We start from the raw sequence: 27,145 nt of genomic DNA on the forward strand, positions 1-27,145 counted from the left end.
GTGGCCTACCCACCATGTCCTGGTCAGGGATGCCCCCGGTGAAGAGGTAGATGCCCTGTGATTGCTGTTTGTCTTTGTCCTTGAAGTCCACTTCCACAGCCTTCCGCAGGGCGCTGAGGACATTCCTGCTGCCTTGACACTGCAGGCTCAGGACCCACCTGGGGGGCAGGGAGGGCCATGCTGAGGGGGAGGGCGGGGAATGGAAGGCGCTTGTTTCCTGATTTATGCCTGAGTCCCTCGGATGGCAAAGATTCTAGAGAGAGCTACTTTCTGGGGGAGGGGGCCCAGAAAATAATAGCACAGGGGAGGCTGACGTCAGACCCAGCAGGTCACCTACCGCCAGGCGCTTTGTAAGTTGCTATGGCTCGCGGCAACCATCTCGGGCCTCCAGCTTTCAATGGTGCTTCCAAACCTTGGAAAAAAGGAAAGAGGGCTTGTTCTTAGGGGAGAAATCCATGCCCCAGCTCTTTGGGCTCCCCAGGATTTTAAGGGGGCAAGATTTTGATTACACCCCCAAAATTTTAGGATGCCACTGGCCTGGGCCAGCCACAAGATCTCCTTGCTGGTCATGACACGTCTCAGCACATTCACGGTGGGAGCAGAGCTGTGCCCTCAGTGGAGACACAGCCAGCACCAGTTTGGCCAGACTTCCCTCCTGAATGAGGGTCACGCCCTTCTCGGTGTGAACTTCCTCACCCCCAGGGAAGAAGTCGTTTCTCCCTTTTTAGCTCTGATTCATCCTCACAACACATTCTTCACTCTCCATCTGCACTATAGCTTTTCTTTTGTATATGTATCAGCTCATTTTCCCTATAAGACAGAACTTACATCTTTGAGAAGAGGATTTATCCCCTTTATCAAGGAAAAGATGTCCCCTCTCTGGTTCAAGAGCGATTCCTCCACCTGGGCTATTGACTTCACCACCACCAATCTCTTCTGAGACCTTGTCCCACAGTGACCTCTCTCCCACACACATGCCCAGCGTCTACTTCCGTCTTCCCCATCGCCTCTCTTAAATATAACTTCTTCGTCTACCAGCTACTTCTCTCTCTTTCCTCTTCCCCCTCACAGACATGCTCCCTAGAAAAACAGTGTTACCACGTCCTCCTCATCTTCTGCTTCTCAACCCCCTGCAGTTAAGCTTCCTCCCCAGTTCTCTGATAAATATTAACAAGGACCTCCTTTCCCCCTCCCATGGAAATATCTCTATTTCAGTTGGATAAAAATTCTAACAATATACAAAGAGTGAAAATTCCTCCAATTTTATCCCCCTCCCCCCAATTTCTGTTAACTCTTTGTTCTATATTCTTTCGGATTTAAAAAAAAAAAAAAGTGTAGGACTTCCCTGGTGGTCCAGTGGCTAAGACTCCATGCTCCCAATGCAGGGGGCCCGGGTTCGATCCCTGGTCAGGGAACTAGATCCTGCGTGCCACAACTAAAAGATCCCGCGGGCTGCAACTAAGAGCCGGCGCAGACAAATACATATTTTTTAATGTATTTAAAATGTATTTAAAATAAATACGTATTTTAAAATATGCATAGTTGCATATTCTATTCTATTCCATAGAATAGAATTCTATTGTCAGGATTATTTTACCAATTTCCTCTTGCTTTTTTCCAGGTTTGCCAACCATTAGAACTCTGCACTGAAAGGCTTAATCGAAGGAACAAAGAACATACACTTAAAAGATTTAGTGCTTGCTTCAGCAGCACATATACTAAAATTGGAACGATACCAAGAAGATTAGCATGGTCCCTGAACAAGGTTGACACGCAATAAATTAGTAGGAGTTTGCGATCAACAGATACACACTACTATATATAAAATAGATAATCAACAAGGACTTACTGTCTAGCATGGGGAACTATACTCAATATTTTGTAATAACCTATAAGAGAAAAGAATCTGAAAAAGAATATATATATACATATATATATACGAAACTGAATCACTTTGCTCTACACCTGAAACTAACACAACATTGTAAATCAACTATACTGGAATAAAAACATTTAATACAAGGGCTATACCAAATTACACTTCCACCAGTACTTTCCAAGAGTGCCCTTTTCACCAGATTATCATCAGCACTGGGTATTATCAATCTTTTAAATACTTGCCAAAATGAATTGCAGAAACATTATATCTCATTGTTTTCCTATCAGGGAGCGCGACTGCCAGATTCAGTGGATTCCTGCATTCTTCCCCTTCCTTCTTTGCTTCTGCAGGCTCTAACTCTGTTTTTTTTCCTTTGGGAAAGGGTAAACACCTTTCTCTCCTGGTTTTCCTCCTGCCTTTCTGGCTGTTCCTCTCTTGTTTCTTTGGCGGTTCCCTGTCTCTGCCCACACTCCAAATGGCAGTTCTTCCCAAGTTCTGTCCTTGGTTGTCATCTCTCCCCCTTCACGTCTCCACAGGTGTAATTCTTGCCCTCCCATGTCTTCAACCAAAATGCTGATGGCTCGCAAACCCGTCTTTCTTGGCTAGAGCTCCTAACAGGAGAATCCCCAGACTCCTGAGGACCTCAAACTCTATATGCTTATCTTCCAAGCTCTGCTCCACCTGGCACATCCTCTCCTCACCATTCCCTCATCCCCTACAGCCAAACAGTGACTGCATTCTGTAGATTCTAACTCCCCCGCACCCCTCACAGGCCTCCCCCTTTCATTCCCACTGCCTTGGCTCAAACCCCCTCTACCCCTGCAGTGGTCTAACTGGTCTCCCCACCAGTATCGCATCCTTTCAGTCCATCCTTCCCCTGGTAGCTCGAGTGTTTCGAGATTATTACTCTTGCTTAAAATCCTTCAATACCTATACGTCCTAGAGTATAAAAACTCCTATATAAAGCCTCCATCCCCTGGTGTTTTATTTTGTTTTCTGGTCATGCCCAGTCTCTCCCTCTCACCCCTTAGTCACACTGAACTATTCACACTGACGGTTCCCAGGGTTCTGTAGTACATCCGTCACACCCCTGTGCCTCTGCTTATTCTGTTCCCTACACCTGGAACGCCCTTTCTCCCCATTTCCTCCATCACTCCCATGCGCTAGGCAAACACTTACTCATTTGTCAAGACTCAGCTAAAGGGTCACTTCCTCTGTGAAGATTTCCTGACCTTACTCTACCCAGGTGGAACAGACTGACCCTGCCTTTGAGCCCTCAAAGTCCCATATCCTCCCTTTTACTTATTTCTTCAGAAAACATTTAATAGCACTTATATTTTGACACACCTGTCTCCTACTACTAGGCCATAAATTCCTTGAGGATAGGTATTGTGTGTTTTAACTTCTGTATCCCTAATGCCTGGCATAGTGACGGTGCATGGCAGGCTTTCAATAAAAGTTCGTTGAATGAATGAATGGATGGATGGATGAATGAATGAAAATATTGTTCAAAATGCTTCTCTAAGCATTTTTTCTGTAGAATTTATTAGGGAAAGATTAGACCCTGGTACAGTTTAATATATAATATTAACTGCGGACTTATTAGGTTTCGAACACTTCCTATTTCATGTGAAGTTGTATAAAAAAATATATATTTATGTATTTTTATATGTATAAAAATATACATAAATATTTTATATGTATAATATATATTTACATATATATTTATAAAATATATAAATAAATATATATATATATAAATATATATATCCCTGGCGCAGTGGTTAAGAATCTCCCTGCCAATGCAGGGGCACAGGAAGATCCCACGTGCCGCGGAGCAACTAAGCCTGTGCGCCACAACTACTGAGCCTGCCCTCTAGAGCCCACGAGCCACAACTACTGAGCCTGCGTGCCTAGAGCCTGTGCTCCACAACAAAAGAAGCCACTGCAATGAGAAGCCCGCACATGGCAATGAAGAGTAGCCCCTGCTCGCCGCAACTAGAGAAAGCCCACACGCCACAACTAAAGAAAGCCCGCACGCAGCAACGAAGACCCAATGCAGCCAAAAATAAAATTAATTAAAAAATGTATATATATAACTATACATATATTTAAATTATATATAATTATAGATTAAAAATATAAGTAACTATGTAGACAGAAGTATAACAAATATATATAGTATTATATATAGTCATATATAATTTAAATGTATATGTAGTTAAACACTTGTTATATATTGAATATTTACATTTTAAATTTAAGTTTATTTATATTTAAAATTTATATATAAAATATATAATTTAAATAGTTATATAGTTTTAATTTATACTATATATACTTATATATAATTTAAATATATAGTTTTATATATAATTAAATCATATAGTTTTATATATAACTGTATAATTTAATTCTATATAGCTATATATAATACACAACATATAACTATATACAAAAATTATATTGATATATCTATGTATAATTAAAATTTATAATTGGAATTCTGAATGCTTGAAATACTGTGGCTTGCTAGAACTGAGCTAGGAGCCAAGCCTGGGGGCCCTTCTTTTTCTCTTTTGTGTTTATCAGCTTGGTAGCCAAATGGGGCAATGGGCTGAGTTACTTTATCCTGGCTGATCAAGCAATGTGTTTTGGGTCCGCTTATCACCTTCGCCCCAGTGGGACTGTCCTGCAACCATTTAATTATTCAATGCCCCAAACAAGATCATTCAAATCAGATAAACTGACGGCCCTCCTAGGATGCTGGGTGCCCATACATCTGTTGTCCTGCCAGGAGCCTCAGCCCAGGGATGGCATCCGAGTGCACACGCCCTCCCCGCCACGGGAAGCGGGAAGCAGGAAGCGGGAAGCAGGAAGCGGGAACGTACGCGATGATGTTGAAGCAGTCCTTGTTGGACAGCTGCTCCTCCAGCAGAAGTCTCAGCGAGTGCTGGATATGAATAATGTACGTGGAATTGGTCACAGAGATATCGAGCAGTATAACCACCCTAAAAAGAAACACAAGCTTTAAGAGGAGAACCGAACCTCTCAGATAATGTTTATTTTGTTCCATTTTACTATTTAACGTTTTTTCCAGGGGAGTTCTGCATGCCAAATTCATAGCTGGCCAAATCTCCATGGTCTGAAGTCAACACAGGCGGGTTTACAACAGTAGAACCTTCTCTCCAGGAGGGTCTATCATGGTATAAAGCCTCGTGGTAGAGATGGTTTAAGGGCAGGGCTGCATATAATGATTTCGTACATTTCCTTGTTTTAAATTATTAGTATTCAATATTATTATAGGTTGGGGTCTATGAAGGGAAAACAGAAACAAGCTAAGCAAGTTAGATGGGGAATTAGGCGTAACTGGGGCCTCTGGGGAAATGTATCATTATTTTCTCTCTCTGTTTTAAGATCTCTAGTGCTATTCAGCCTTCTCCTTTTATTACTTCAAATCTTATAGTCCCATCTCCTCCCCCCCTCCCATTCTCATTTTGAGACAGCTATGGATAGCAAAAGAAAATCCACTGGATAGAGAGTCAGAAGGCCTTGGTTCAAGTCCCACTTCCTGTGTGGCCTTAGGCAAGTCGCAATACCTCTCTGATCCTTGGCATATTTAACTATAAACTATTTATAATGAGACTTCATAGGGTTGCTTTGAGAAGTAAATGATATAATAGATGAATAGTAGTACAAAGCATAATACTTGGTAGGTGGCAAGGCATCAAGTAAGGTATGGAAGCGATAATGATATTTTGGATACCTATTGTTTCTGCCTACTCAGCATCCATTACCTCTTCTCACAGCAACATCTTGATTTTTGGGGGGCGAGGAGGGGGAATACCTCTGTCTCTAACAGTCCATTTGAGTTGAGTAGAGCTGACGCCAGCCCAAGCTTTAAGAGTGGACATTTGACCCCAGGCAATCAGAACATCAAACCCTCTTGGCCCTAGTGAATAGCTCAAGGATGGACCCTTGCCCCCAGCCCTGGGAGTGCTAAACTGGAAGGAAGGAAGTTGGGAGCTTTGGGCGGCTATCTTGCCACCTGGAGGGGAAAGCCAGCCTGAAGACAAAGCGAACAGAGAGGAAAACAGAGCTGAGGGATGGAGAGAGATTCCTGACATGCATGAACCTCTGGATCAAGCCGTGCCTGAAGACAGCTATCAAATCTAGTCTAGAATTTTCAGTTACCTTAACCAGACTTCCCTGATTTGTTTAAGTCAATTTGCACTTAGTTTCTGTTGCTTTTTAACAGAAAGATTCCTGAGTGACATTGTTGATATTGAGTGATGCTTGTTGATGTTGGGGATGATGGTGGTGACTTTTCCCTCCAGGGGTTCTGCTGAGTGATTACTGATCCTTAATCTAAATGATGGCTTCTGATGCTACCAACAGGGAATTCATGAGTTGGTTGAGTGCTGTGTCACACATGACACCCATGAAGGACAAGAACACTACTGGGGGAAGGTACCTTTTTTCGCAGACGGTGCCCCAGATTCTTCTGCTGGCCAAGGAGAGCCACTCGATCCGTCTCTCATACATCCGCATAGCTCTGCTGAGCTGCTTCTGCAAACTCATGCGCCACACACAGTGAGCAACTGCGCAGAGCATGGCCGATTAAGGGGTCTAGGGGGAAGGGGGTGTACCCCACTTGGTTTCTGGGAATGGTGTGTCAAGGCCATGGGTATCCAGGCAGTACAGACATTCCATTAAAGCATGGACGAGTCTGCCACAGGATGAGGAAGGGAAGAGTCAAAGTATTTCATGCCTCAGATGGGGAGGAGGTAAATGTGGACCCAAAGGATCAGAGGCTTTTGATCCAGGTCCCTGCCTGGGGAGGAGGTGGAGAAAGTCCCACAGGGGCCTGTGGGTGGAGTACAGTCTCTGTTTATAAGAGGGAGTTCAGTCAGTGGCTTGGTGCCTCCACATTCCACCCATCTCCCTCCCCGCACCCCATATTCTGACTAATGGGACCCACCACTGACCTGGTACTCATACAGGAAGGGCAGGTCCACGTGAATATTCTTCATTGTCCCATCATGCCATTCAAACTGTACCATTGCCTTCTGCGCTCAGGTGTGGCCAGGAGGGGAGCAGGTGAACAGAAGCACAGGTGGGGAAGGATTTTAAGTGTAAATTGGCCACTGGGCTCTCCAAGTGAGATGCAAGAGAGGGAAATGGGCTCTTAGCACATCTGGGGTTGGATTCTTCCCCACACAGCAGGCCATTGCCTTGTCTGGAGCTGGCAGCAGAGGGCCTTCGGGATGCAGTCCCCTGAATGAACTGTGCCTGACAGCAAGCCAGCTCCCTTCTCAGGAGGCTATTCTGAACATCAGAGTCTTTACCACAAGATATGGTTGGAGGTTTGGTAATAGCAGAGTTGGAGACCTTAAAACTTACTAGCCATGAGTTCTTAGGTTTGGGAACCCAGATGGGCCTTCATGGACACTTTGAAAATCAAATTTGTTCACTTTGTTCTTTCATCCTCCACCAAGTTGTCATATCTCTACCTATCACTCCTTCCATCTAGTCATCCATCCATGGGCTGCCAGAACTCTACATGCCCACACTCTCTCTTGCCTTTCATTCTTCTGCCTTTCCACTGATCGTTCTTTTCCTTCCTTTTCTTTTTCTTTCTTTCTTTTTTTTTTTTTTTTTGACCACACGGTGCGGCATGTGGGATCCTAGTTCCCCAACCAGGGATCAAACCCATGTCCCCTGCAGTGGGAGCGCAGAGTCTCAACCACTGGACCACCAGGGAAGTTCCTCCACTGATCTTTCTATTTGCCCATTACCATTATACCGTCCTTCCATTTTTCCATCCTTCCACCCTTCCTTTAATCTTTACTTTCATTCTTCCATCTTTTTTAAAAAATATTTATTTATTTATTGAATGTATTTATTTGGCTGTGCCCAGGTCTTAGTTGCAGCACATGCGACCTTTGTTTCCACGTGACGGATCTTGGTTGTGGCATGAGGGATCTAGTTCCCTGACCAGGGATCAAACCCGGGCCCCCTGCATTGGGAGTGCAGAGTCTTAACCACTGGACCACCAGGGAAGTCCCCATCCTTTCATCTTTTTAATTTTATCCTGTCATCCATCCTTCCAATTTCCCTTCCATCCTTCCATCTGTTCACTTTTCCATCCATACATCCATCCAACCATCCATCCATTCTTTTACCTATTCATTCATCATTTCCATCCATCCGCTCATTCATCCTTTTCATTCTTCTTTGCATCCTTCCTTCCAGCCACCATTCACTGAGTGCTTGCTTGTACTAGATATCGGGGATAGAGGGTTGGAGAAGAGCTTTTTCTTTTAAAGGGCTCATACTTTGGTGGGGATTAGACATGTAACAAATACACACATTAGCGCATTACAGGAGCGATAGTAGAAGTCTGTACAAGGTATAGCGAGGACACAAAGAGAGTGTGTTCTGATTGGGGAGGAGGAAAACCTCCATGGAGGAGGTGACCGTGGTGCCCAATATACTCCCTCTTACCCCAGTCTCCCAAGTTTCATTTTCGTATCTTTGAAAAACAGCAGTTAGAGTAGATTTGATGAGAGTTCTAGAGTCCTGGGTGGAACGCCTCCATCCCACTCCAGGCCCTCAGGCCCTTGCTCCTTGGGCTCTGTCTTATGACTTCTATTTCCTGAACATTTCAGAAAGGAAGTACCACGCAGGAGCTCCCCTGCAAAGGACTGGACAGAACTCTGAATCTGAGTTACCTCGTGGATAGTTGCTGATACTGTCTTCCGGAGAATAGGCACAAATTCCTCCACGGGAGAGAATGCATTGGGTGCCAGAAGCTGATAAAGGCTTAGCTTCTTGGCTGTAAAAATAAATGGTGGGGTTTGGGGCACCACTCATGAAGCCCCAAAGGGTTCATTCCTTTCCGTTAGTCACCTGAGTCCTGGGTTCTTCCCTCTTTGGGTATTTACCTTTCAGGCTATTGGTCTTTAGCCATTCTGCAGAAGTCTTGTCCAAGTTTGGGAACTCAATAGTGAGGGGATCCTCATGCTTTGGGGGTTTAGGCAAGAGACTCGTGAGTGGCCTCTTTGCAACCTCTGTGGAAATCTAATCGAAATGAAAAATCATCCTTACATCATCATCTTTTAGAGCTGGAAAGTCCACGGTCTCCCCCACCCATCCAAGGGAGCATCTTAAAACATTACCTGGTAAACTAAAGGCAGTTCTGCCTTCCCCTCCCACTATCCCCATCCGCTTCTCAGGAGATTTCTGGAATTTCCAGGAGAAGAGAGAGGTGTACCCAGAAACTCCCTTCCTCTTTCACTTGTCCATCCTCCTCACGCCTTCCCACCCTTACCATTAAGGTAAGCACCTCGGACTCCAAGATGACAGGTGGTCTTGCCAAGGGCTCAAATATAAGGCTCCAGGGAACTAAAAAGTATCTCCTGCACCGAATCATTTAGGGAGCCCTGATCTAGCCCACCCGCCCTCGCCCACACTTACAGCCAAAAACCTGAGCTTCTGAGAGGTTAAATCACAGATAGCTCACGTATGAGGAAAACACCGAACAGCAATTCCCAAACTCCAGACATTCGAGCACCTCCTTCATGAACTTTGCTACGAGTACCACTGTACTGTTATTTACTTAATATTTTAAAAAATCAAACATATAACATTAAATCTTTTTAATTATAATAATATTAATTGAAATTAACGTTAATTTCAATTTTAATTTTTGACTTCCTTTTTTTGTACTTAAATAATTTTAGAAAGATCTATTTCTGCCATAATGAGCTAGCTTTAAATGCATAACATTGAAAAGAATATTAATCTATGTATCACCTTATAATCATCTTGCAAACTACAAGTAGTACATGTGTTTCATTTGGGGAAACATCTGGCAAGGTTTTGGCATCAAACAGACCTGGGTTCAATTGAGACTAATCAGCTTCCCTCTGTGATCTCAGGCAAATTATTTAAACTCTTAACTTCAGTTTTCTCATCTGTAAAATGGGGGTAATAACATACCTACCGCAGACTGTGGTTGTAAAGATAAAATAAGGCATTTAAAGAATTAAGCACTGTGCCCATCTTATAGTGAGCACTCAGCAAATGAAAGCTATTATAATACTAATACTTATTGTTATTGTTTTAGATAGTAGAAGAGCTGAAACTAAAATTCAAAATCCCAGTCTAGGTGCTGTGTTTCTTTCACTACATCCAGCCAGGTCAAAACGTCTGGTACCCCAAATCCACACATTCATTCTGTGAAGCTATAAACGCATTACCAGTTCTCCTCGGTACGCAGCTTTACCGGTGATTGTGTCCATAAGCTTTCTGAGTTACTCTGTTGGTGTTTAATTAAGCGTCCTCAAGCAGGGCCTTTGCCCTGAATGAGATACTGGTGGGAAGACCGTCTTCAAGACAGCCTACCCTGTGTGGTTGAGGTTTTCATCATTCTCCAAACTGGGGGGAAGGGAGGGGCAGTGGTAGGGGGAAGGGGTGGCAGGAGCCTGCTGGCCTTTCTCTGAAATAAATCTTTCGGATAGAAAATCCACCAGGATCCTTCCGGCGGAGGCCTGGGCGGCTCACAGCTGTTGGGACAGCGGGGGGCGGGGCCTCGCTTTGTTCCATTTTCGGGACGTGGGAGGCCTGGCAGCCGCTCCCTTGCGCGACAGGTGAGACAGGAGAGCACAGCAAGGCCAGCTGCGTGCCTCCGCGGAAGGTCTGAGCTTGGGGCTCTCACCACCTACCTCGTGCATCGAGCCGGTCCGCTCCTCGCAGGAGGCGCTCTGGTGCAGGGCTTGCACGTGGCCCCGGAGGCTCTGGGCCTCCTGGATTTCTGCCAGCAGCTCATCCACCTCCCGGCTGCTGTAGATCTGGGGGTGGTGAGGGCAATCAGTCATCCAGCAGTCACCTGGCTACCGGCAGTGGGAAAGGACAGGCAGCCACGTGAATCCCTAAGGCGGAGCGGCAGGCTCTTTAAAGCGGACGTTATAAACCGGGGTCCATGTGCAGGACAGAGCCTGCGAAAGTCAGTGTTCCATTTGTACAGTATTGGCTTGCAGTGTTTTTAAACAATTGAAGGGCCGTCTAGCCTTAAAAATGGGAAGAAACACTTTACACCCTCTAGGATGACAATAATAATAATAATAATAATGATAGGAGGAGGCGGGGAGGGGAAGCAGGAGGAATTGGAACTGTGGGATGAGGGTGGAATTGTAAAATGGTGCAGCTGCTGTGGAGAACTGTTTGGTGGCTCCTCAAGAAATTAAACAGAATTACTACCTGACCCAGCATTTCTACTCCTAGCTTTATACCTACAGTAATCGAAAACAGGGACTCAGATAACTTGCACACCAATAATCATACCAGTTCACAACAGCTCAAATGTCCATTGACCGATGAATGGATAAACAAAGTGTAGTATATCCAGAAACTGGAATATTATTCAACGCAAAAGGAACAAAGTTCTGATACGGGCTACAACATAGATGAACCTTGAAAACAGGATGCTAAGTGAAAGAAGATGGATGTGAAAGGTGTATGATTCCATTTATATGAAATATCCAGAAAAGGTAAATCCCTAGAGACAGAAAGCAGATTGGTGGTTATGTGGGGCTGCAGGGGAGGGGGAACAGGGAGTCACTGCTTTAGTAGGTACAGAGTTTCCTTTCTGGGGGATGGAAATGTTTTGGAGCTAGATGAAGGTGGTGATCGCACAACATTGTGAACGTATTAACGTCCCCTGATTGTTCACTTTATGTTATGAGAATTTCACTGCAATTTTTTTAAAATGTAAAGAAATCACACATATACAAAAATCCAGGTTTCTGGCTCTTGTTGAAAAATCAGAAGACCTGGCAACACCGGTGGTCACGCTCCTACAGAGCACCGGGCTGGGGCTGCACGGAGGTGCCTCTTTAGCTGCGGCAAGTGCTGTTTCGTTCACCGCACTCCTTACCGCTCACTGTTGTGTCCCCATCAGAATCAGTTGTCACTTTTTGTCACCTCTGCACTGTTGTTTTGCCCATAATAACGAAGACAATGAAATTTGTTTTACCCATACCTCTAACAAGAGTGGAAAAACAACAATAAGCCAAGAGGTTCACAGGTTTTAACAGAAAATATCTCTTAAACCAGCCAGTTTCATTCACTCACTGTACTTTCCTAGCCCCTGGAGTCTGTGACTCCTCTAGAGTCTGGGCAATGAGGTAACAAGAAGGGGTTCTGCCCAAGGAAAATGTTGCCTGACCTTGGCTCCCTCATGGGAAATGTCCAACTTTTTGACACTTGAACACACTTGTGAGAGGCAAATATTCATGTGCTCACGGCGATTAGGTTAGCAGGCATGGCACAGCCTATTAACTGTCACCTCCATTGTGGACACGGAGTATGCGATGTTATTATTAACCGGGACAAGGATACTAATGGATGGATTGGTACAGAATTACTTGCTCATTCAGAATGGATTGCTGTGCGTCTCCTGCAGTAGGTGGGGCCCATCTAGGAGAGAGAACTGAAGCAACTGCTTCAGACTCAGAGCGCTGGTGGGAGCAGAGGTGGGCTGGGGCCCACGTTGATGGCAACTGGATAGGGATTCAGGATTCTACTGGTGTATAATCAACTCATCACACACACCGGCAAAAGGATCTCTTGTGACTTCATGTTGTTTCTGTTCTTCCCACATATTCATTTTAACCTGATTTTACCATTGTAAACCCACTGAGTTGGGGAGGGGGGAAAGCAAGCACACACACAGCATGGCCTGTCTGGCCCAGATTCCCCAGGCACAACCTTGGAGGCAGGCAGGGATGGGAGGAGGGGGCAGTGTGTTGGCCCAAGGGCTTACCTCTGTCTCTGGGCTGTAGCAGTGGTAGTAGCCCCCAAGAGCTTCTGCAAGGTGCTTCAGAACAGCCTGTGGGGATGGGGACAGGGTGAGCCGTCACTAGGGCAATGCCGGTACCTTAACAAACTTTCTCCTCGTCTGAGCCTCCCAACTGAGCTTATCAACAGGAGAACTAGGTATAAGGAGAGCTGTGTTCTGGTCCGCAGCTTGGGGACCTCAAAGGCTGGCCCAGCTCACTATAGCCAATCCAAGGGAAGCCTTGGAAAATCTCGATACTTACAGGGGGCACCTGATCATCGCATTTGTAGGTGATGATGTGGGTGATGAGGTCCCGTCCCATGATGGACTGTTGGATGTACTCGGACAGGATTTCAGAAGGCTGATCTGGGCTGTGGAGAAGACGGAAGAAGAGAAGGGGACACCTCAGCCTGAGGACATTCCCCAGCAAAATGGTAATTCCCAAGGAGCATCTACCAAATCTAATCAACCACCTGTGTCCCAGGTCACCTGTGTAAGATGCAGGGCTGAGTGGGCCACAGGCCTGGCCACCCTGGCTGCCCTGCCCCTGCATCTGTGGACAAATGGCCTGGAAACACAATCCTTCTCTCAAGCGTACGTGAAGAGTCTTGACGGTCTTTTCTCTAACAATGGTTTGGTTCTCCAACCCCTTCATGTTATCAGCTTAGGAAAGGAGACCTACCAGCTTCCCATTATGATCACCAGAGAATTCAGCCCCTTCAGAGCGAAGATCTTCTTCAGGGCTTCCAGCAGATTGCTGCCTCTGTCAGGCTGCAGTTTCTTTACCCAGAGCTTGAGTTCCTGGAGGCTGGGGGAGAGGATAACAACCTAATAACTCTTACTAGGGGCCAGGCCCAGGACAGGTACGAGCTGGTATAAATCTAACAATCATTCTTTGAGATGGATACCTTTATTCCCATTTTATAGATGAGGAAACTGAGTCTCAGAGTTAGGACTTGCCCAAGGTGATACTGTAAGCAGCTGGCAACGCTGAGATTTCAAACCAGGTGTGACTCTAGGGCCTGAGCTTCTAGCGACTCTGCTACATGGGGGTCTGGGGCTAAGCTCCTTTCCCCTTCAATGCTCCTGGGAGGCAGACCTCAGCCTGAAGCACAGAGTTAATCCCTTAACCCTAAGAGGGCTTGAAGAGAAGGCAGCGAGGCTGTGTGGCTACATTCCACACGGGTTGGGATGCACACCGCTCGCCACAGGGAAGATGACATAACACAGAGCTTTCTTGGTTAAATGCCTCATGTGGCACTAGTGAGACAGCCCTTCTCTTTCCATTTCTCTTTCAGTCTGACCTCCCCCTGCAAAAAAGACCCCTCAGCTCGTTGCCAGTAAGTCTGTTTTTCATTATTATAAATGTTTGAATCTCCCTTTTAAGCAAAGAGAACAAATCCCAGGCCTGGCGCCCTCTCTAGCCAATAGGTTTCAAGCTGGAATTTAATACCATTGTTTTGTCTGCTTTCATTCGCTTTATGTTTATAGCGACTTTCTAATTACAGCAAGTGATACGGGCTTCTCAGTTATGGTATTGATAGTTGCCGTCAAAGTAAACATAGCGTTGATATTTTAAAAAATCGATAATAGTGCAAGTAGCACAGAGTAAATAATAGTTCAGGTGGCAGGGATAGGACGAACATCACAAGGGAAGACCAGGAATAATTGCAGTTGAGGCACTCTTGGCTAGACGGTCTCAAGGTGACTTCCAGGTCTGACGTTCCAGAGCTCGGGGGTTGAACAAGAGTGGAAATCACAGTAAAAGACACTCTTACCCACTGAGTACCTGCCCCATGCCAAGTACTCATTTTTCACTCATCTTCACAACAACCCTGTGAGAAACAGTTGTCCTTGCCGCATTCTGCTAATAAGAGAGTTAAAGGACCTGTCAAGATCCCCCAGTGACTGTCAGAGCCAGGATTCAAAGCCTGAATCCTGCCTGAACCGGCACTCCTCTACCCGGAAGGCCTCCTCTTTACAGCTAGTGCTGGGCAAGGGGACCTCCGTCCCAGAAACCCAAGCATGTGGTTTTCCCTGGGATCCGCTCTGGGCTTTGGAATCCAATCCTGACTCTGCCATTTTGGAAAAGTTCCCTAACCTGAGTCCCAGTCTGCTCATCTGCAAAACGGGGGTAGTAATCCTATCCCATGTGTTGGTTATAAATATTAAGTAAGAGAGTACATGTGAAGTACCAAGCATGGCGCCTAACACATTGTGGATGATCAAGGCTATTCACTTCATGGAAAAGAGAGAGCTATTTACTGGCATAAGTAAGCAGAAATTCTTACCTTCTCCCTCTCCCCACCTGCGAAAAACCCTCCAAACCAGAAACTCCCAAAGGACTAGCTAAATAAATTACAGTATATCTACACAGTGGAATACTATGCTGCTATTAAAAAGAATGAGGTTGGGCTTCCCTGGTGGCGCAGTGGTTGAGAGTCTGCCTGCCGATGCAGGGGATGCGGGTTCGTGCCCCGGTCCAGGAAGATCCCACATGCCGCAGAGCGGCTGGGCCCGTGAGCCATGGCCGCTGAGCCTGCGCATCCGGAGCCTGTGCTCCGCAACGGGAGAGGCCACAACAGTGAGAGGCCCGCGTACCGCAAAAAAAAAAAAAAAAAAAAAAAAAAAAATGAGGTTGATCTCTGTGTACTGAGAGAAAATGATAGTCAAGATTAGGTGCAAAGCCAAGATGCAAAACAGTGTAATGTGCGCCTGATTATGTTTAAATAAGAGGATAAGCACACGGATGCGTGTATGTGCAAAGCCTGTGGAAGTAGATAGAAGAAACTGTTATTGGGAGGTGAGGGGGAGCTAGGTAAGAGGGAGACTCATCTGCTATTACTTATCCTTTTATTCTGTTCCAACTTTTGAAAATGAGCATGTATTATTTTCATAATAATAAAACTACCTTGCTAGTTTTCTGGGTAAAAATGGTGTCTCATCTTTTCATTTTGTGGTGCTCATGGGGTGACTTTTCCAAAAGTTATTGGCTCCCTGTGTTTCTGCTTTTGTGAATTGTCTCACTTATCTGTTGGGGGTCTTGCACTTTAATCACGCAATAAAGACACTAACACTTAGGGAGGAAGATGACCAGGTAGACATCCGGGCTAAGGCTGGGTAGTCACTCACCTGGAGGTGCCGACTTCCACCGGGCTGGGCCACAAGGTGCTGGTGGTGGTACCGAAGGACAGGACGTACAGCTTCTCCTTGTGGCTCAGCTGCTCATCAATGAGGCTCTGGTGGGCAAAAGGACATCACTGGCTGCCAGGGCCACGGGCCACGTGGAGCCTGGCCCCACCTCTCAAGCCTTGGCTGGGCCCTCTGGGCTGGGGTGTGAGCCGTGCTGAAACAGGGTCGCTTAAGGCCCAGCTTAGTAGCCCCATGTTGACATTTGCTTGCTGCCCACCCCAGCCTGCTCCTGGCTGTGCGTGGTGGGTATGGGGCCTGGGTGGCCAGCCTGCGGCTTGGCGGGCCAGTCCGGGAGCTGGATCCTCACTCCCGCTGACCGCAGACCATGTGCTCTTCTGCCGCGGCTGCTGCGCACTTAGGTCACGGGTGCAGTGGGATGAGCACCCACCTCAGCGTGTGCTGTGGTTGGACCCTCAGCACCTCACTGTGGCACCCAGGGAGGAGAACGGAGGTCAGGGGCAGTGGTTTCTGTCCCGGGCATGTGAGTTGGGGACAGAACGATAGGTGCAGGGCCAACCCATTGGATGCTCTCAGACTCAACCTGGTGAGTATCCAACAATAAGATAACTCATCCCGCTTCTTCCCGGCCAGCTACAAACTTCACCTGTTACTGCCAACACGAGCCTTGCCCTGGCTAAGACTGGACCAGCCCAGCTGGGGGAATCTTTGGAAACCGGGCCCTGGGACCTGTCAGGAAGAGGGGCCTGCACTGACACCTGTTCCCTGACACCTGCTGAGACCAGGAACAAGGGACAAGTCTGGAAACTGGCCCATGTTGATCCCTCTAAAGGGTCCTGGGACCCGCTGTTGCTGCTAAGGCCTCATTCAACGCTCTAGAGGTTCCTCTAGGAAGACAGACCCTCCATCACACGCCACAGAGACTACAGAGGCTTTTCTCGATGCCAGACTCCGTACTGAGCACTTAATTTGCATGAGCTCCTTTTGTCCTCTGGTGACCCTGTGAGGTGGCAACTGACATTATCCCTGAGGTAACACGGTCACACAGCCGAGAAGCGGTGGAGGTGCCTGGGATTTGACCCTAGAGTTCTTAGCTTCTGAGTTACGGCCAAGCAGGATAGCTCCTTGTCTGGAACAGGCCGGAAGCCCGTGCTGTGCTGAAGTTAGTCCAACTGATTACCGCCTGCGTGCCCTCCTTCCGGGCTCTTGAGACAAAATCAGGTTAGTAGGAACTGCTGTGGTGTGAATACTAGAAGCTCACACTGCAGCTGAGACTCTGAGGCTGGGTTTTGCAGAACTCAACATATATATTTTTTTTAACTGTAGGTGCTAATTAAGTGTGAACTGTTCTTTGCAAAACACTCCATTTTGCACTTGCTATAAACAAAGCCCATTAGCAAGCTCACAAGGGGAGGGTGGGGTGGAGGTACCAGTTCCAAGTCCTCCTCTGTGCCAGAGAGACTTACCATGAGGTCACTTTGGAACTCCTCCTTCTGAGGGCCACTGCTGACAGCTGACACATCAATGAGAACACCGACTCTGGCCCCCTTGATGAGGCCAAATACCTAAAACCAAAGAGGGCGCGCGGAAACAACCAGCACAGCTCTGTGCTTCTACAAACCTTTTACTGGGCAGCTCTGTGTAGCAGACGTTCAAGCGCTCCCCGACCTCGACAAGAAGCCGCAGAAGGAAGACCCATTTTATAGAAGAATGCTGCAACTACTGAAGCCCGCGCACCTAGAGCCGGTGCTCCGCAACAAGAGAAGTCGCCACAATGAGAAGCCTGTGCACCGCAACGAAGAGAAGCCCCCGCTCGCCGCAACTAGAGAAAGCCCGCGCGCACCAACAAAGACCCAGCGCAGCCAAAAATAAAATAAATAAATTTAAAACAAACAGACATGCATCCCCTTAAACCTAGCCATTGAAATTCTAGAAACTCATCCCATAGAAATAACTGGAAAAGTAAATAAGAGGGAATTGGAGCCCAGTGATGCCAGATAGTCCCAGTTTTTCAAGAGAAGACTGAAAGCAGACGTAAAAGTGAAATATCAGGATTTTTAAATCTTGACAACTAATTCAAAAAATAAAACTATGGAGGCCAAGAAAAACATGGTTGTAGGGCCAGATCTGCCTGCGTGCCACCGGTCAATAACCCCTGCTTTTATCCTCTGCAGATATGGAAACGGACACCCAGAGAAGTGAGGCCTTGCTGACAGCAGAGTCGGGAACTGGGCCCTGTGATGGACCATACATCACCCCAGGTGCCCCAGCACGCAGAAGACTCATGAGCTGGTTCACAGGTGATTGCTTCCCTGGAATCCAATCGGAGCTTGTTTCCTGGCTCCGCGGTAACTCCGTCAGAAAGGGGTAAGGGGAAGAAGGACCCGACCAGCAATCCCTGCCCCCTTTGTCAAAAGTGCCAGGACAGGTGTGATGTGGGTAGGCAGGTGAGAGCAACATTCCCTGAATGGATGTTTGTGGAGTAGGTGAGGATTTCACCCCTCTCAGTTCTCTCTGCCTGTGTTACCACGTGCAACCAGAAGGGGCGTGCCACAGCTGGAGATGTGCATTTGCTGGCCTGTCTAAGCAAGTGAAGATGGTTCTGGATCTGAGATGTAGACTACACCCTGGAATTGGCCTGGGTAGTAGAGGTGGGGCTTGGGGGTGGGGAGCATGGATTTCAGCATCTTGCCTGTCCCAGGGGTTAAGAAAAGAGTTGAGGATTGCCTAAGGTGAAAGCAAATGGTGGCCCAGAAAAGCATCAGTGGAAGAATATAGGCTAAAACAAATAAGAAGGCAAAATAAAGGTAAATTTGCCCATGATCACTCTTCTACTCTTTGGGTCTGAGGAAAACATTTAATCAAACTTTCAAAAGTTATGTCCAGATGATCGGCCTTAACCATAAATCTCATTAGGGGTCTGAGGTGAAACGGTCCAGGGCATTTCTGCTGTCTCACCCAGGATCTGTTTCCCCTTCTGGTAACAGCACTCTGGCTTTCCATGTGCAGCCATCTGTCTCCCTTTTCTCAGTCCATGAGGTTTGGGGGGGGCTCACCCAGTCTCCCCCAACTTCCCCCACCCCCTGTCTTTCCCCAGGCATGAGCACTAGTTCCAGGCCCAATCAGTTAGTGCATCTCATCCTCCTGGTTATGGTGATTGGTCTAAATTGGTCCAGAGAGTGTCAATCCCAGGACTTGGGAGGGTGTACTGGGAAAGCAAGGTGAGATCCTTTTTGACATGTCACTTTAGTTGGTGACATGTAAGCTTAGAGCTGCTGGTGACCATCTTCCCAAGACCGGGGAGAGCCTTCCCGAGAGTAAAACCAACCCAAGGGAAAGCAGAGCTCAGACACAAAGAATGACATCATTTGAACCCCCAGATACAGCTGTGTTTGAGTTTTTCATTTCTGTAGGTCTAGAAATTCCCTTTTTAGCTTTGGCTAATGTAAATTGGAGGTCTAGCACTTGCATCTGAAAGGGCTCTAACAAGTACAGGTGGAATGAGTGAAAGGAGGTAAAGAATGAAATCTATTACCTTCTTGCTGTTTTCTGTGAGCCACTGAATTCTCTGTTGATAGAGTTCAATAGCTCTGTCAAAACACCAGGAAGACTTGTCACCCAAGGTCAGCTTCATCACTGAGCAAAGCAGCCACTTACATACATGGAAGGAAAGTGTGGATGGGACTTTCTTTCTTTTAATGTGTCTAAGGCATTGGGAGAATATAAGGCAAAATCTAGCAAAGAGAAAACTGAAGGTCTGTTTTCTGGGATAAAGGATGGAGGGGATTGTGAAAGGGATCAAGTGTGTGTGGGGTCCTTTTGCTGATGCAATGTTCATTATAAACGGCTGTGGTTTGGTGGAACTAGGTGGGCTTCGAGGGAGGGCCAGTCTATGGAGGATGGGGGGGTGTTCTCATGAGGAAGGTGGAAGAACATTCTTGCTCTTCTCAAATCTGTGTCTTCTCAGGTGAGACTTCCTAGTCACCTGGACATGATCATAAATGCACAAGTGAGGCAACTCAGCAGCAGTTTCTCAGTGGATTGATGAACAAAAAACTTAGTTTTTGAATAGTAAGTGGCCAGGGGAATTTCTTGAGTTTCCCTTATTGCAAACTATTCCAGTGGCTGTTTGGAGACCAGCCTGTAACAGGCACTCAAGTTAAGGACTCAGCTACGTGAACTTAACTGAATTGCCTTCACTGAGGCAGGTGGGATTTGGAGGCCCAGAGAAGGGCAGGGAAGGCCTTTGGATATAAACTCATGGGCATGGGGCAGTGGGCAAAGTCATAGCCATGCGTGAGTGTGGGTGCAGGTAAGGGCATGGGCAGGTAATGAGACGAGCTTGTCTTTGAGACCCAGCTCTGCTGTTTACTAACTGTGTGACCTTGGACAAGTGTGGTAAACTCCACAGCTTCATCAGCTCCAACATGAAGATAATAAGACTTTACCCAAGTCAATTTGCCAAAAGTTAGTTTACTGAAAACCAATTCTCTGAAAATCAATTTGCCAAATGACCAATTAACTGAAGAGACCTGAAACATTCCTTAAATTGCTGGATTCACAATTAAAACCAATCAACCAAAATATTGCAGAAATCTTTAAAATCTGTTTAACCTTCCAACCCAATAAAACTTGCTATAAAAGTTACAGTTAAAATTTTTTTTTTTTTTTTGCGGTATGCGGGCCTCTCACTGTTGTGGCCTCTCCCGTTGCGGAGCACAGGCTCCGGACGCGCAGGCTCAGCGGCCTATGGCTCACGGGCCCAACCGCTCCGCGGCATGTGGGATCCTCCCGGACCGGGGCACAAACCCGTGTCCCCTGCATCGGCAGGCGGACTCTCAACCACTGCGCCACCAGGGAAGCCCCAGTTGAAATGTTTTGATAAATCTGGCAAATTGGTTATTTAGTAATTGACTTTTGGTTAACAGTCTTGAGAGTAACACTATATTTTGAGTTGTGAGGATTAAATAAGATAATGTGTGCAGCCCTTAGCAGAATTCCTGACACATTAAGAAATGTTGGCTATTAATTATTATTCTAACCTTTTAAGAAACCTCAGGCAAGCAGTAATCATGGCCCATAGATTGCTACACCGGGGATGGATGGTGACGTCAAAATCTGGTTTGGGGGAATTTCCTGGCGGTCCAGTAGTCAGGACCCCTCACTTTCACTGCCAAGGGCCCAGGTTCGATCCCTGGTTGGGGAACTTGGATCCCATAAGCCTCTTGGTGTGGCCAAATAAATAAACCAAAGAGAAGCTTTTAAAAAAAATCTAGTTTGGAAGTGGGGAGCCTGAATATTTTTGACATACATCTGTAAAAGTATGAACCCAATCAATCTGTCATCAAAAGTGGTCACTCTTAACCATCACACATCAGATGAGGCTGTGAGGTTTTATGTGTTCATCCAAAGGGACCATGGATTTTAAAAGGCTGAGAAAAACTGATATGGTCCAACCTCTTTATTTGCAAAAACAGGAAATTGGGGCTAGAAGCGGAAAGAAGCTTGCCCAAGGTCCCACAGAGACTGGCGTTTGAACAAAGTCATTTTCAGGCTGCTGAAACCAGGTACTTCTTGAGCTCTTGGGTTGCTGGGAAGATGCTGAAAAGCATACTTACTCGGAAAGCTTGGATTCCAATTGGTGGATGGTCTGGGTGGAGATGTGCATTTTCCTCGTGACATTGCTACCCTCCTTCCTGAAGAAGAAAAGTCTTATGAAAGGGTCTCTTGGGCTCAGGGGGAGGGACGTGTCTTGCAGGCTTGGGGGGAGAGGGGAAAGGCTTCAGACTTACAGCATGGCTGTGCCCTGGCTTATCAGGTCAGCCAAGGTGAGTTTCATAGACTTTAAATTGTGTGTTAAAAGCCAATCTTCTGAATCCTCCCAAGCTGAAGACAGCTGGGTCTCTTCGCCCTGCAGCCTCTGCAAGAGAGAGTCACAAAAACCAGTGGAAAGAGAGGGTGACGCTGAGGATGTTTTAGGTTCCCTCCACGTGGACCCCTAAGGGGTGACAGCCTGACCGGTCCCACCCGAGAGCAGTCCGTTCAAGAACTTGCCTTGCTGAGGCAACAGACAAATGCGGAGGCCGGTGCTCTGGGCCAGTTGCCCGGAAATACCCGTGCCCATCCCTCACCTCATCCCCAGTATGTGTCTAGAGGAGTCAAGCGCCACTCGCCACATCCTGCCTTGTGAGAGACTGAATACACAAACACACCGTGGCTAGACCCTGTATGACAGCACAACTCCGACCCACACGGGTAGCAACCAGACCATGGAGCCAGACCACAACCTCTGCGGCAATTGGACCGGGAAGTCAGGACTCTGGCAGTGACTGCCAGCTTGCCTACTCTTCATCCCCTTTTCAGCTCAGGACCAACCAGAGAAAACCAAACATGCCCCCAAATCAGTCACAGGAGACGCCGGCTTCTAGTTAGTCCGCCTCTGGCTCCCTTCAGGGTACACCTGAAGCTTTCCCCTTTTTTCACCATAAAGCTTTCCTTCTCCCCTGCCAACCTTTGAGTCTCTGTCAAACACAAGTGATGGTGGCGTCTTTGTTTATTTCTGTATTTGCATTCCCTGCATCCTTTCAGGTATATAAGTTCTGCCTCCCTCTCACACTGAGGGATCCTCCACAAACATTTGCTGACTGATGGAAGAGGGAATGGGTTTCCCTGTCCATTCCAGAGGCCAGAAACAGGAGCAGTGGGTAAAAATTTTAGAGGAAGAATTTCCGAGCCATCACAGGAGTCTGGCCATGAAATGAACAAGCCCCCTTGCTTGTGCTGAGTGACATAAGCTCAGGATGTGGGTGGTGGCCTTGGTGATGGAGCTGAAGTCGTTCACAGCAAGCATTCAACATTGGTGATACATTCTGAGAGCCAGAAGGTGGAGAGAGCTGACCTAAGACTCTGAGCCCACTTTGCCTTGTTCTGAGCCCTGCTTTGAACTAGGCACTGTCCCTGGTCCTAGGGCTACCATGTGAACAAGATAGAAATGTTCTCGCCTTCTCGGAGCTCACATTCTAGTGTGGATAGATGGTCAGTAATGAAAAGCAAAATCAATGTCCATAATTTCAGCAAGGAACAACTGTATTAAGAAAGTGGGGCAGGGCAATGTGATAGAAAATGACTAGGGTGGAGATGGGGAGATCACTTTAGCTGAGATGGGGGTCAGGGGAGGCCCCTCTGAGCTGTGATCTGAAGGTGCAGGAGGAGTCAGCCCTGTGTGTCTCTGGGCGCACACAGTCCAGGCAGAGGTGGGCTTGGGGGCAGGGGCAGAGTGCTGGAAGAACAGAAAGGTGGCCACAGTGGTTGGAGTGTAGCGAATGCAGGGTAAGCATGACCTGAGCAGAGGCTGGAAGGGTGTGCAAGGCCTGGAGCAGACACGGATGCTGCAAGAGCTTCCAGCACGGCCGCCATCGTCTGTGTGAATCAGTGGGCCTTACATGTTGCCAGGGTTGGCTGTGACTCAGGGTGTGGGACACCGCCTCACAAGGGGAGAGGCCGGCTCAGTCCCACAGTGAGAGAAACCGCCCTGCAGCGTCCAGTGACCGTGGAAAGGGCCTGTGCACTGCTTAGCCCACCGCGGCCCCCGACTACACCCAAAGATGGCTTTGCCTGTCTCCTGTGCGCCTGCTTGGACCCTGGGTGGGTACTGCTTGGGCTTGTCTTTGTCAGGCTCTCCCCGTAGACAGTGAGGTGATAGACAAGGGGTTGAAATTATCTGCTGTGGCTGACCGAGCTGCAGTAGACAGGATTAGATCAGACAGCGGATTCGGAAGGAGGAAAGGACAGAGGAAGAGAGGGAGGGGAGAAGGGAGCAGTCCTGGGCCCCCCACTTACTAGCTTTGTGATGCTGGGCAAGCCCCGTGTCTCTTTCTCCACCTGTAAGATGGGTGCGTGACGCTAAGATCTAGAGCGTGGCCTGGAGTGCTGCTGCATAAACGGTTTTTAACAGTGATTCTTGTTTCCCCTCAGGTTGGGTCATAAACAGACGGTAACAAACAAACAAAGGCAATGAAAATAAACTGCTGCTATCATATTCCAGCTAGATAGTATTGGATGCGTAAGTTCTGTGACTGACACCTCCTCACCCTCTGTTTCAACATATGTATATGTATAACTGATTCACTTTGTTATAAAGCAGAAACTAACACACCATTGTAAAGCAAGTATACCCCAATAAAGATGTTAAAAAAAAAGGAAATTAGCAAGTGTTAAAGAAGTGTGAAAACACGAATAATTAGAGCAAACTCTTAATAGTGCTTATTATGTGACAAGCACTTTCCGTGTATTAACTTAATTACGTCTACAAAATAGGTTCCATCGTTATTAACCTCATTTTACTGACAAGGGTGCTGAAATATTGAGAATTAAGCAATTTGTCCAGTCGCACAGCTAGTTAGTGTTGGAGCTGGGATTCAAACCCAAGCACTATAGCTTGAGCCACGCTCATAATCACGATACTATATTGCCTTTAAATTACCACCAAACTGTGACTATCTTTGTGAAGGATCTAGAGAGAACTGACTGAAAAGACAACTTTCTCCGTATGTGATTCTCTGCTAATTAATGTCCCGCCCCAGAACAGTCCCGCCCCAGAACAGCACCGCCTATAATCTTAGCCCCAGCCCCTCGCTTAGGAAAATGGTGCTCTGCAGCATATAAACACTAGGTGTCACTCTTCTCATCTTTCAGGACAACCACCTCCCTTTGGTAACACTGAACCTGGTAGACTTCTAATTCACCTGTCTTCCATTTTACTTGCATTTGAAATGATCCATCACTTTTTAGGACATGGATTTTGTATTATTAATATTTGAAGAGCCACCATGAAACACATGATGGATTTTGACTGTAGGACATACTGATTATATACTGAAGGATGTGCTTTACATACAGAAGAATAAGATCTTTGTGCTGGGGCAATCCTTTCCCTCTTTCCCACTGCTATTCATTTGTGAAGTAAAGGAGGCCCCATTTGTGGCTAATAAATAAGAGGGGTCCTTGTACACCTGGAAAGTCGTGTATCTGATAAGAAATTAGGTGAAATAAAGACTCATAGTATCAACATCTAAAGTCATTGAAAGGATCCTTCAGAATTTCCAGACTCTATTGACATTTGCTCATCTCCTTTTAATTAAACTCGCTTTCCCATAAGTGCCGATACTGGAGAAAAGTAAAGCCCAACTATTTTCCTGATGTTTAATTGCTAGCATTAAAACTGTAATGTTTTTGACTGATTATCATTTCAAAGGACCATTGTTAAACTCTAGTGTAGAATAGGTAGACGGTGATGGGCCAGACTTGCACGGACAACCCCTGATGACAATAGTCTCTATGGTAGAGTGAATTGCAAGTTCTAGACAATCCACTCACCACCACGCGAAGAGAGCTCATCAACACACTGAGAGTCAGCCTAAGACCACAGTTCTGGTCATTCTAGAGGTTAATTCTCCTGCCATAACGTTCTCACTCCAGTGGCACTTCCTGAAACTGATTTTGTGTGTGTGTGTGTGTGGTACGCGGGCCGCTCACTGTTGTGGCCTCTCCCGTTGCAGAGCAACAGGCTCCGGACGCGCAGGCTCCGCGGCATGTGGGATCCTCCTGGACCGGGGCACGAACCCGTGTCCCCTGCATCGGCAGGCGGACTCAACCACTGCGCCACCAGGGAAGCCCCTGAAACTGATTTTTGGATCTAGATTTTAGGGAATCCTACAGGAAAAACAAATTTCAGGAAGGAGAATCTTAAAATTAAATTCCTTAGTCTTCAAGATTTGATAACAAGGACAGTGTCTTCACATCCCCCTGAATATTTAATGATATGGCCAAGAAGGCTATACAATTTCTATAAACGGCATAGAGATTCTTCAGTCATTTCTAAAGGCAGGGGATCAGAGATGAGTGTGTAACTAATCCTTTTCAGTCCTGAGATCCTATGTGAAGAAAGAAATACCCAGAGCTTAACACATTCTGCATTCCCAGACTATGATTTGTAAGCACTGCCACTCAGTTGAAGCACTATGGTTTTTACCAGCAAGTCCTGTGTCTGGTTAATATGTGTAACCAGTAGTCCATTGTCTAGGTTTTGGCCACGTTCATTGATATTCTTCTGGTTCAATTGCTTCTTTGGATCTCTGTCATTGTTTCTCCTCATGCTAAAAAACACAAAGTAATTTGATCAATGCCCCAGCACCAGACGTTGACTCTACGTTGTCAGGGCCTCCAGAAACATTTTATTTCTGTGTAGTAACTGGGAAAGTTTCCTGTGTAGATCCCGATAAAATGTGGACTCCAGGCTCATAAGACATTTTATTCTATTGTTTTGGTAGTTAGGTAACTGAAGCCCTCAGGTATAAGATGATGTATCGACCATTTACCCAGTCTCGCTTAAAGGCAGGTATTTCCCCCTTAACTCCCGTGAACAAAATATTGTTGTTGTTGTTTTCATTTGCAAAGTCAGAGAAGATGCTTACCAATGATTTTCCAGAAACTTATTATCTTGACCATGGAAGATATGACTAGTTTGTGTGGCCATTATAAAAACACCCAATGCTTATCTTCCTAAGGAGGAAAAGAATACCAGAAAAGAAAAGGGTAAGTGCAGCATATAGACAACAGCTCAACGGTTCTTTAATTCATTCATTCAATAAATACTTATTGAACACCTACTAGGTATCAGGCTTTGTGCTAGATGCTGAGGATACAACAGTGAACAAGATAACAAAGGTTTCTTGACTTCAGCACTTTCGACATTTTGGACAAGCTAATGCTTTGTCGTGAGGCTCTCCTGTGCATGGAAGGATGCTTAGCAGCATGGCTGGCCTCTACCTATCAGATGCCAGTAGCAACCCTGCCCCCCCACAAGCTGTAACAACCAAAAACGTCTCTAAACATTGCCTAATGTCTCCTGGGGAGCACAGTTGTCCCCAGTTGACAATCACTGAGCTAGGCATCGTCCTTGTCCTCCCAGAGGGGGAGAGTGATGTAAATATAGTAATAACAAATTGTGGAAAGTACTGTGAAGGAAGTAAACAGGATAATATGATAGTAATCAGGAGAGGAATCTGCTTTGCATAGGTCAGGTGATCAGTGAAGGTGTCTTTTGAGCTTAGACCTTTTTTTATAAAGTATCTTACTTTATTTTTTTTATTTTAATTAATTAATTATTTTGGGGGGCTGCGTCGGGTCTTTGTTGCTGTGCGCAGCATTCCTCTAGTTGCAGCAAGGGAAGACCCAACGCAGCCAAAAATAAATAAATTAATAAACACAACCTG

At 46.4% G+C, this 27,145-nt stretch overlaps 1 protein-coding gene across 1 annotated transcript in view; it reads right to left on the minus strand.

The window, feature by feature from the left end:
• Positions 1 to 26,428, minus strand: part of VWA3A (von Willebrand factor A domain containing 3A) — a gene marked incomplete at its 3' end in the record, with an annotated part of 44,437 nt that extends 18,009 nt beyond the window's left edge. Inside the window, exons 1-18 of the mRNA XM_082671038.1 lie at positions 26,345 to 26,428; positions 25,903 to 26,026; positions 21,665 to 21,792; positions 21,491 to 21,568; positions 19,408 to 19,462; positions 17,339 to 17,437; positions 15,855 to 15,961; positions 13,405 to 13,530; positions 12,985 to 13,093; positions 12,708 to 12,773; positions 10,609 to 10,734; positions 8,827 to 8,962; positions 8,614 to 8,717; positions 6,868 to 6,948; positions 6,354 to 6,448; positions 4,771 to 4,890; positions 338 to 412; positions 14 to 158 (exon numbers count right to left, since the gene is read on the minus strand). Coding sequence (XP_082527164.1) covers positions 14 to 158; positions 338 to 412; positions 4,771 to 4,890; positions 6,354 to 6,448; positions 6,868 to 6,948; positions 8,614 to 8,717; positions 8,827 to 8,962; positions 10,609 to 10,734; positions 12,708 to 12,773; positions 12,985 to 13,093; positions 13,405 to 13,530; positions 15,855 to 15,961; positions 17,339 to 17,437; positions 19,408 to 19,462; positions 21,491 to 21,568; positions 21,665 to 21,792; positions 25,903 to 26,026; positions 26,345 to 26,406 — 1,836 coding nt within the window. The 5' untranslated portion in view covers positions 26,407 to 26,428. The remainder of the gene's footprint in view (positions 1 to 13; positions 159 to 337; positions 413 to 4,770; positions 4,891 to 6,353; positions 6,449 to 6,867; positions 6,949 to 8,613; positions 8,718 to 8,826; positions 8,963 to 10,608; positions 10,735 to 12,707; positions 12,774 to 12,984; positions 13,094 to 13,404; positions 13,531 to 15,854; positions 15,962 to 17,338; positions 17,438 to 19,407; positions 19,463 to 21,490; positions 21,569 to 21,664; positions 21,793 to 25,902; positions 26,027 to 26,344) is intronic.
• Positions 26,429 to 27,145: the final 717 nt, after the last annotated feature.

The sequence above is a fragment of the Grampus griseus genome (genome assembly GCF_964374135.1).
Source record: "Grampus griseus genome assembly, chromosome: 14".
NCBI lineage: Eukaryota > Metazoa > Chordata > Mammalia > Artiodactyla > Delphinidae > Grampus > Grampus griseus.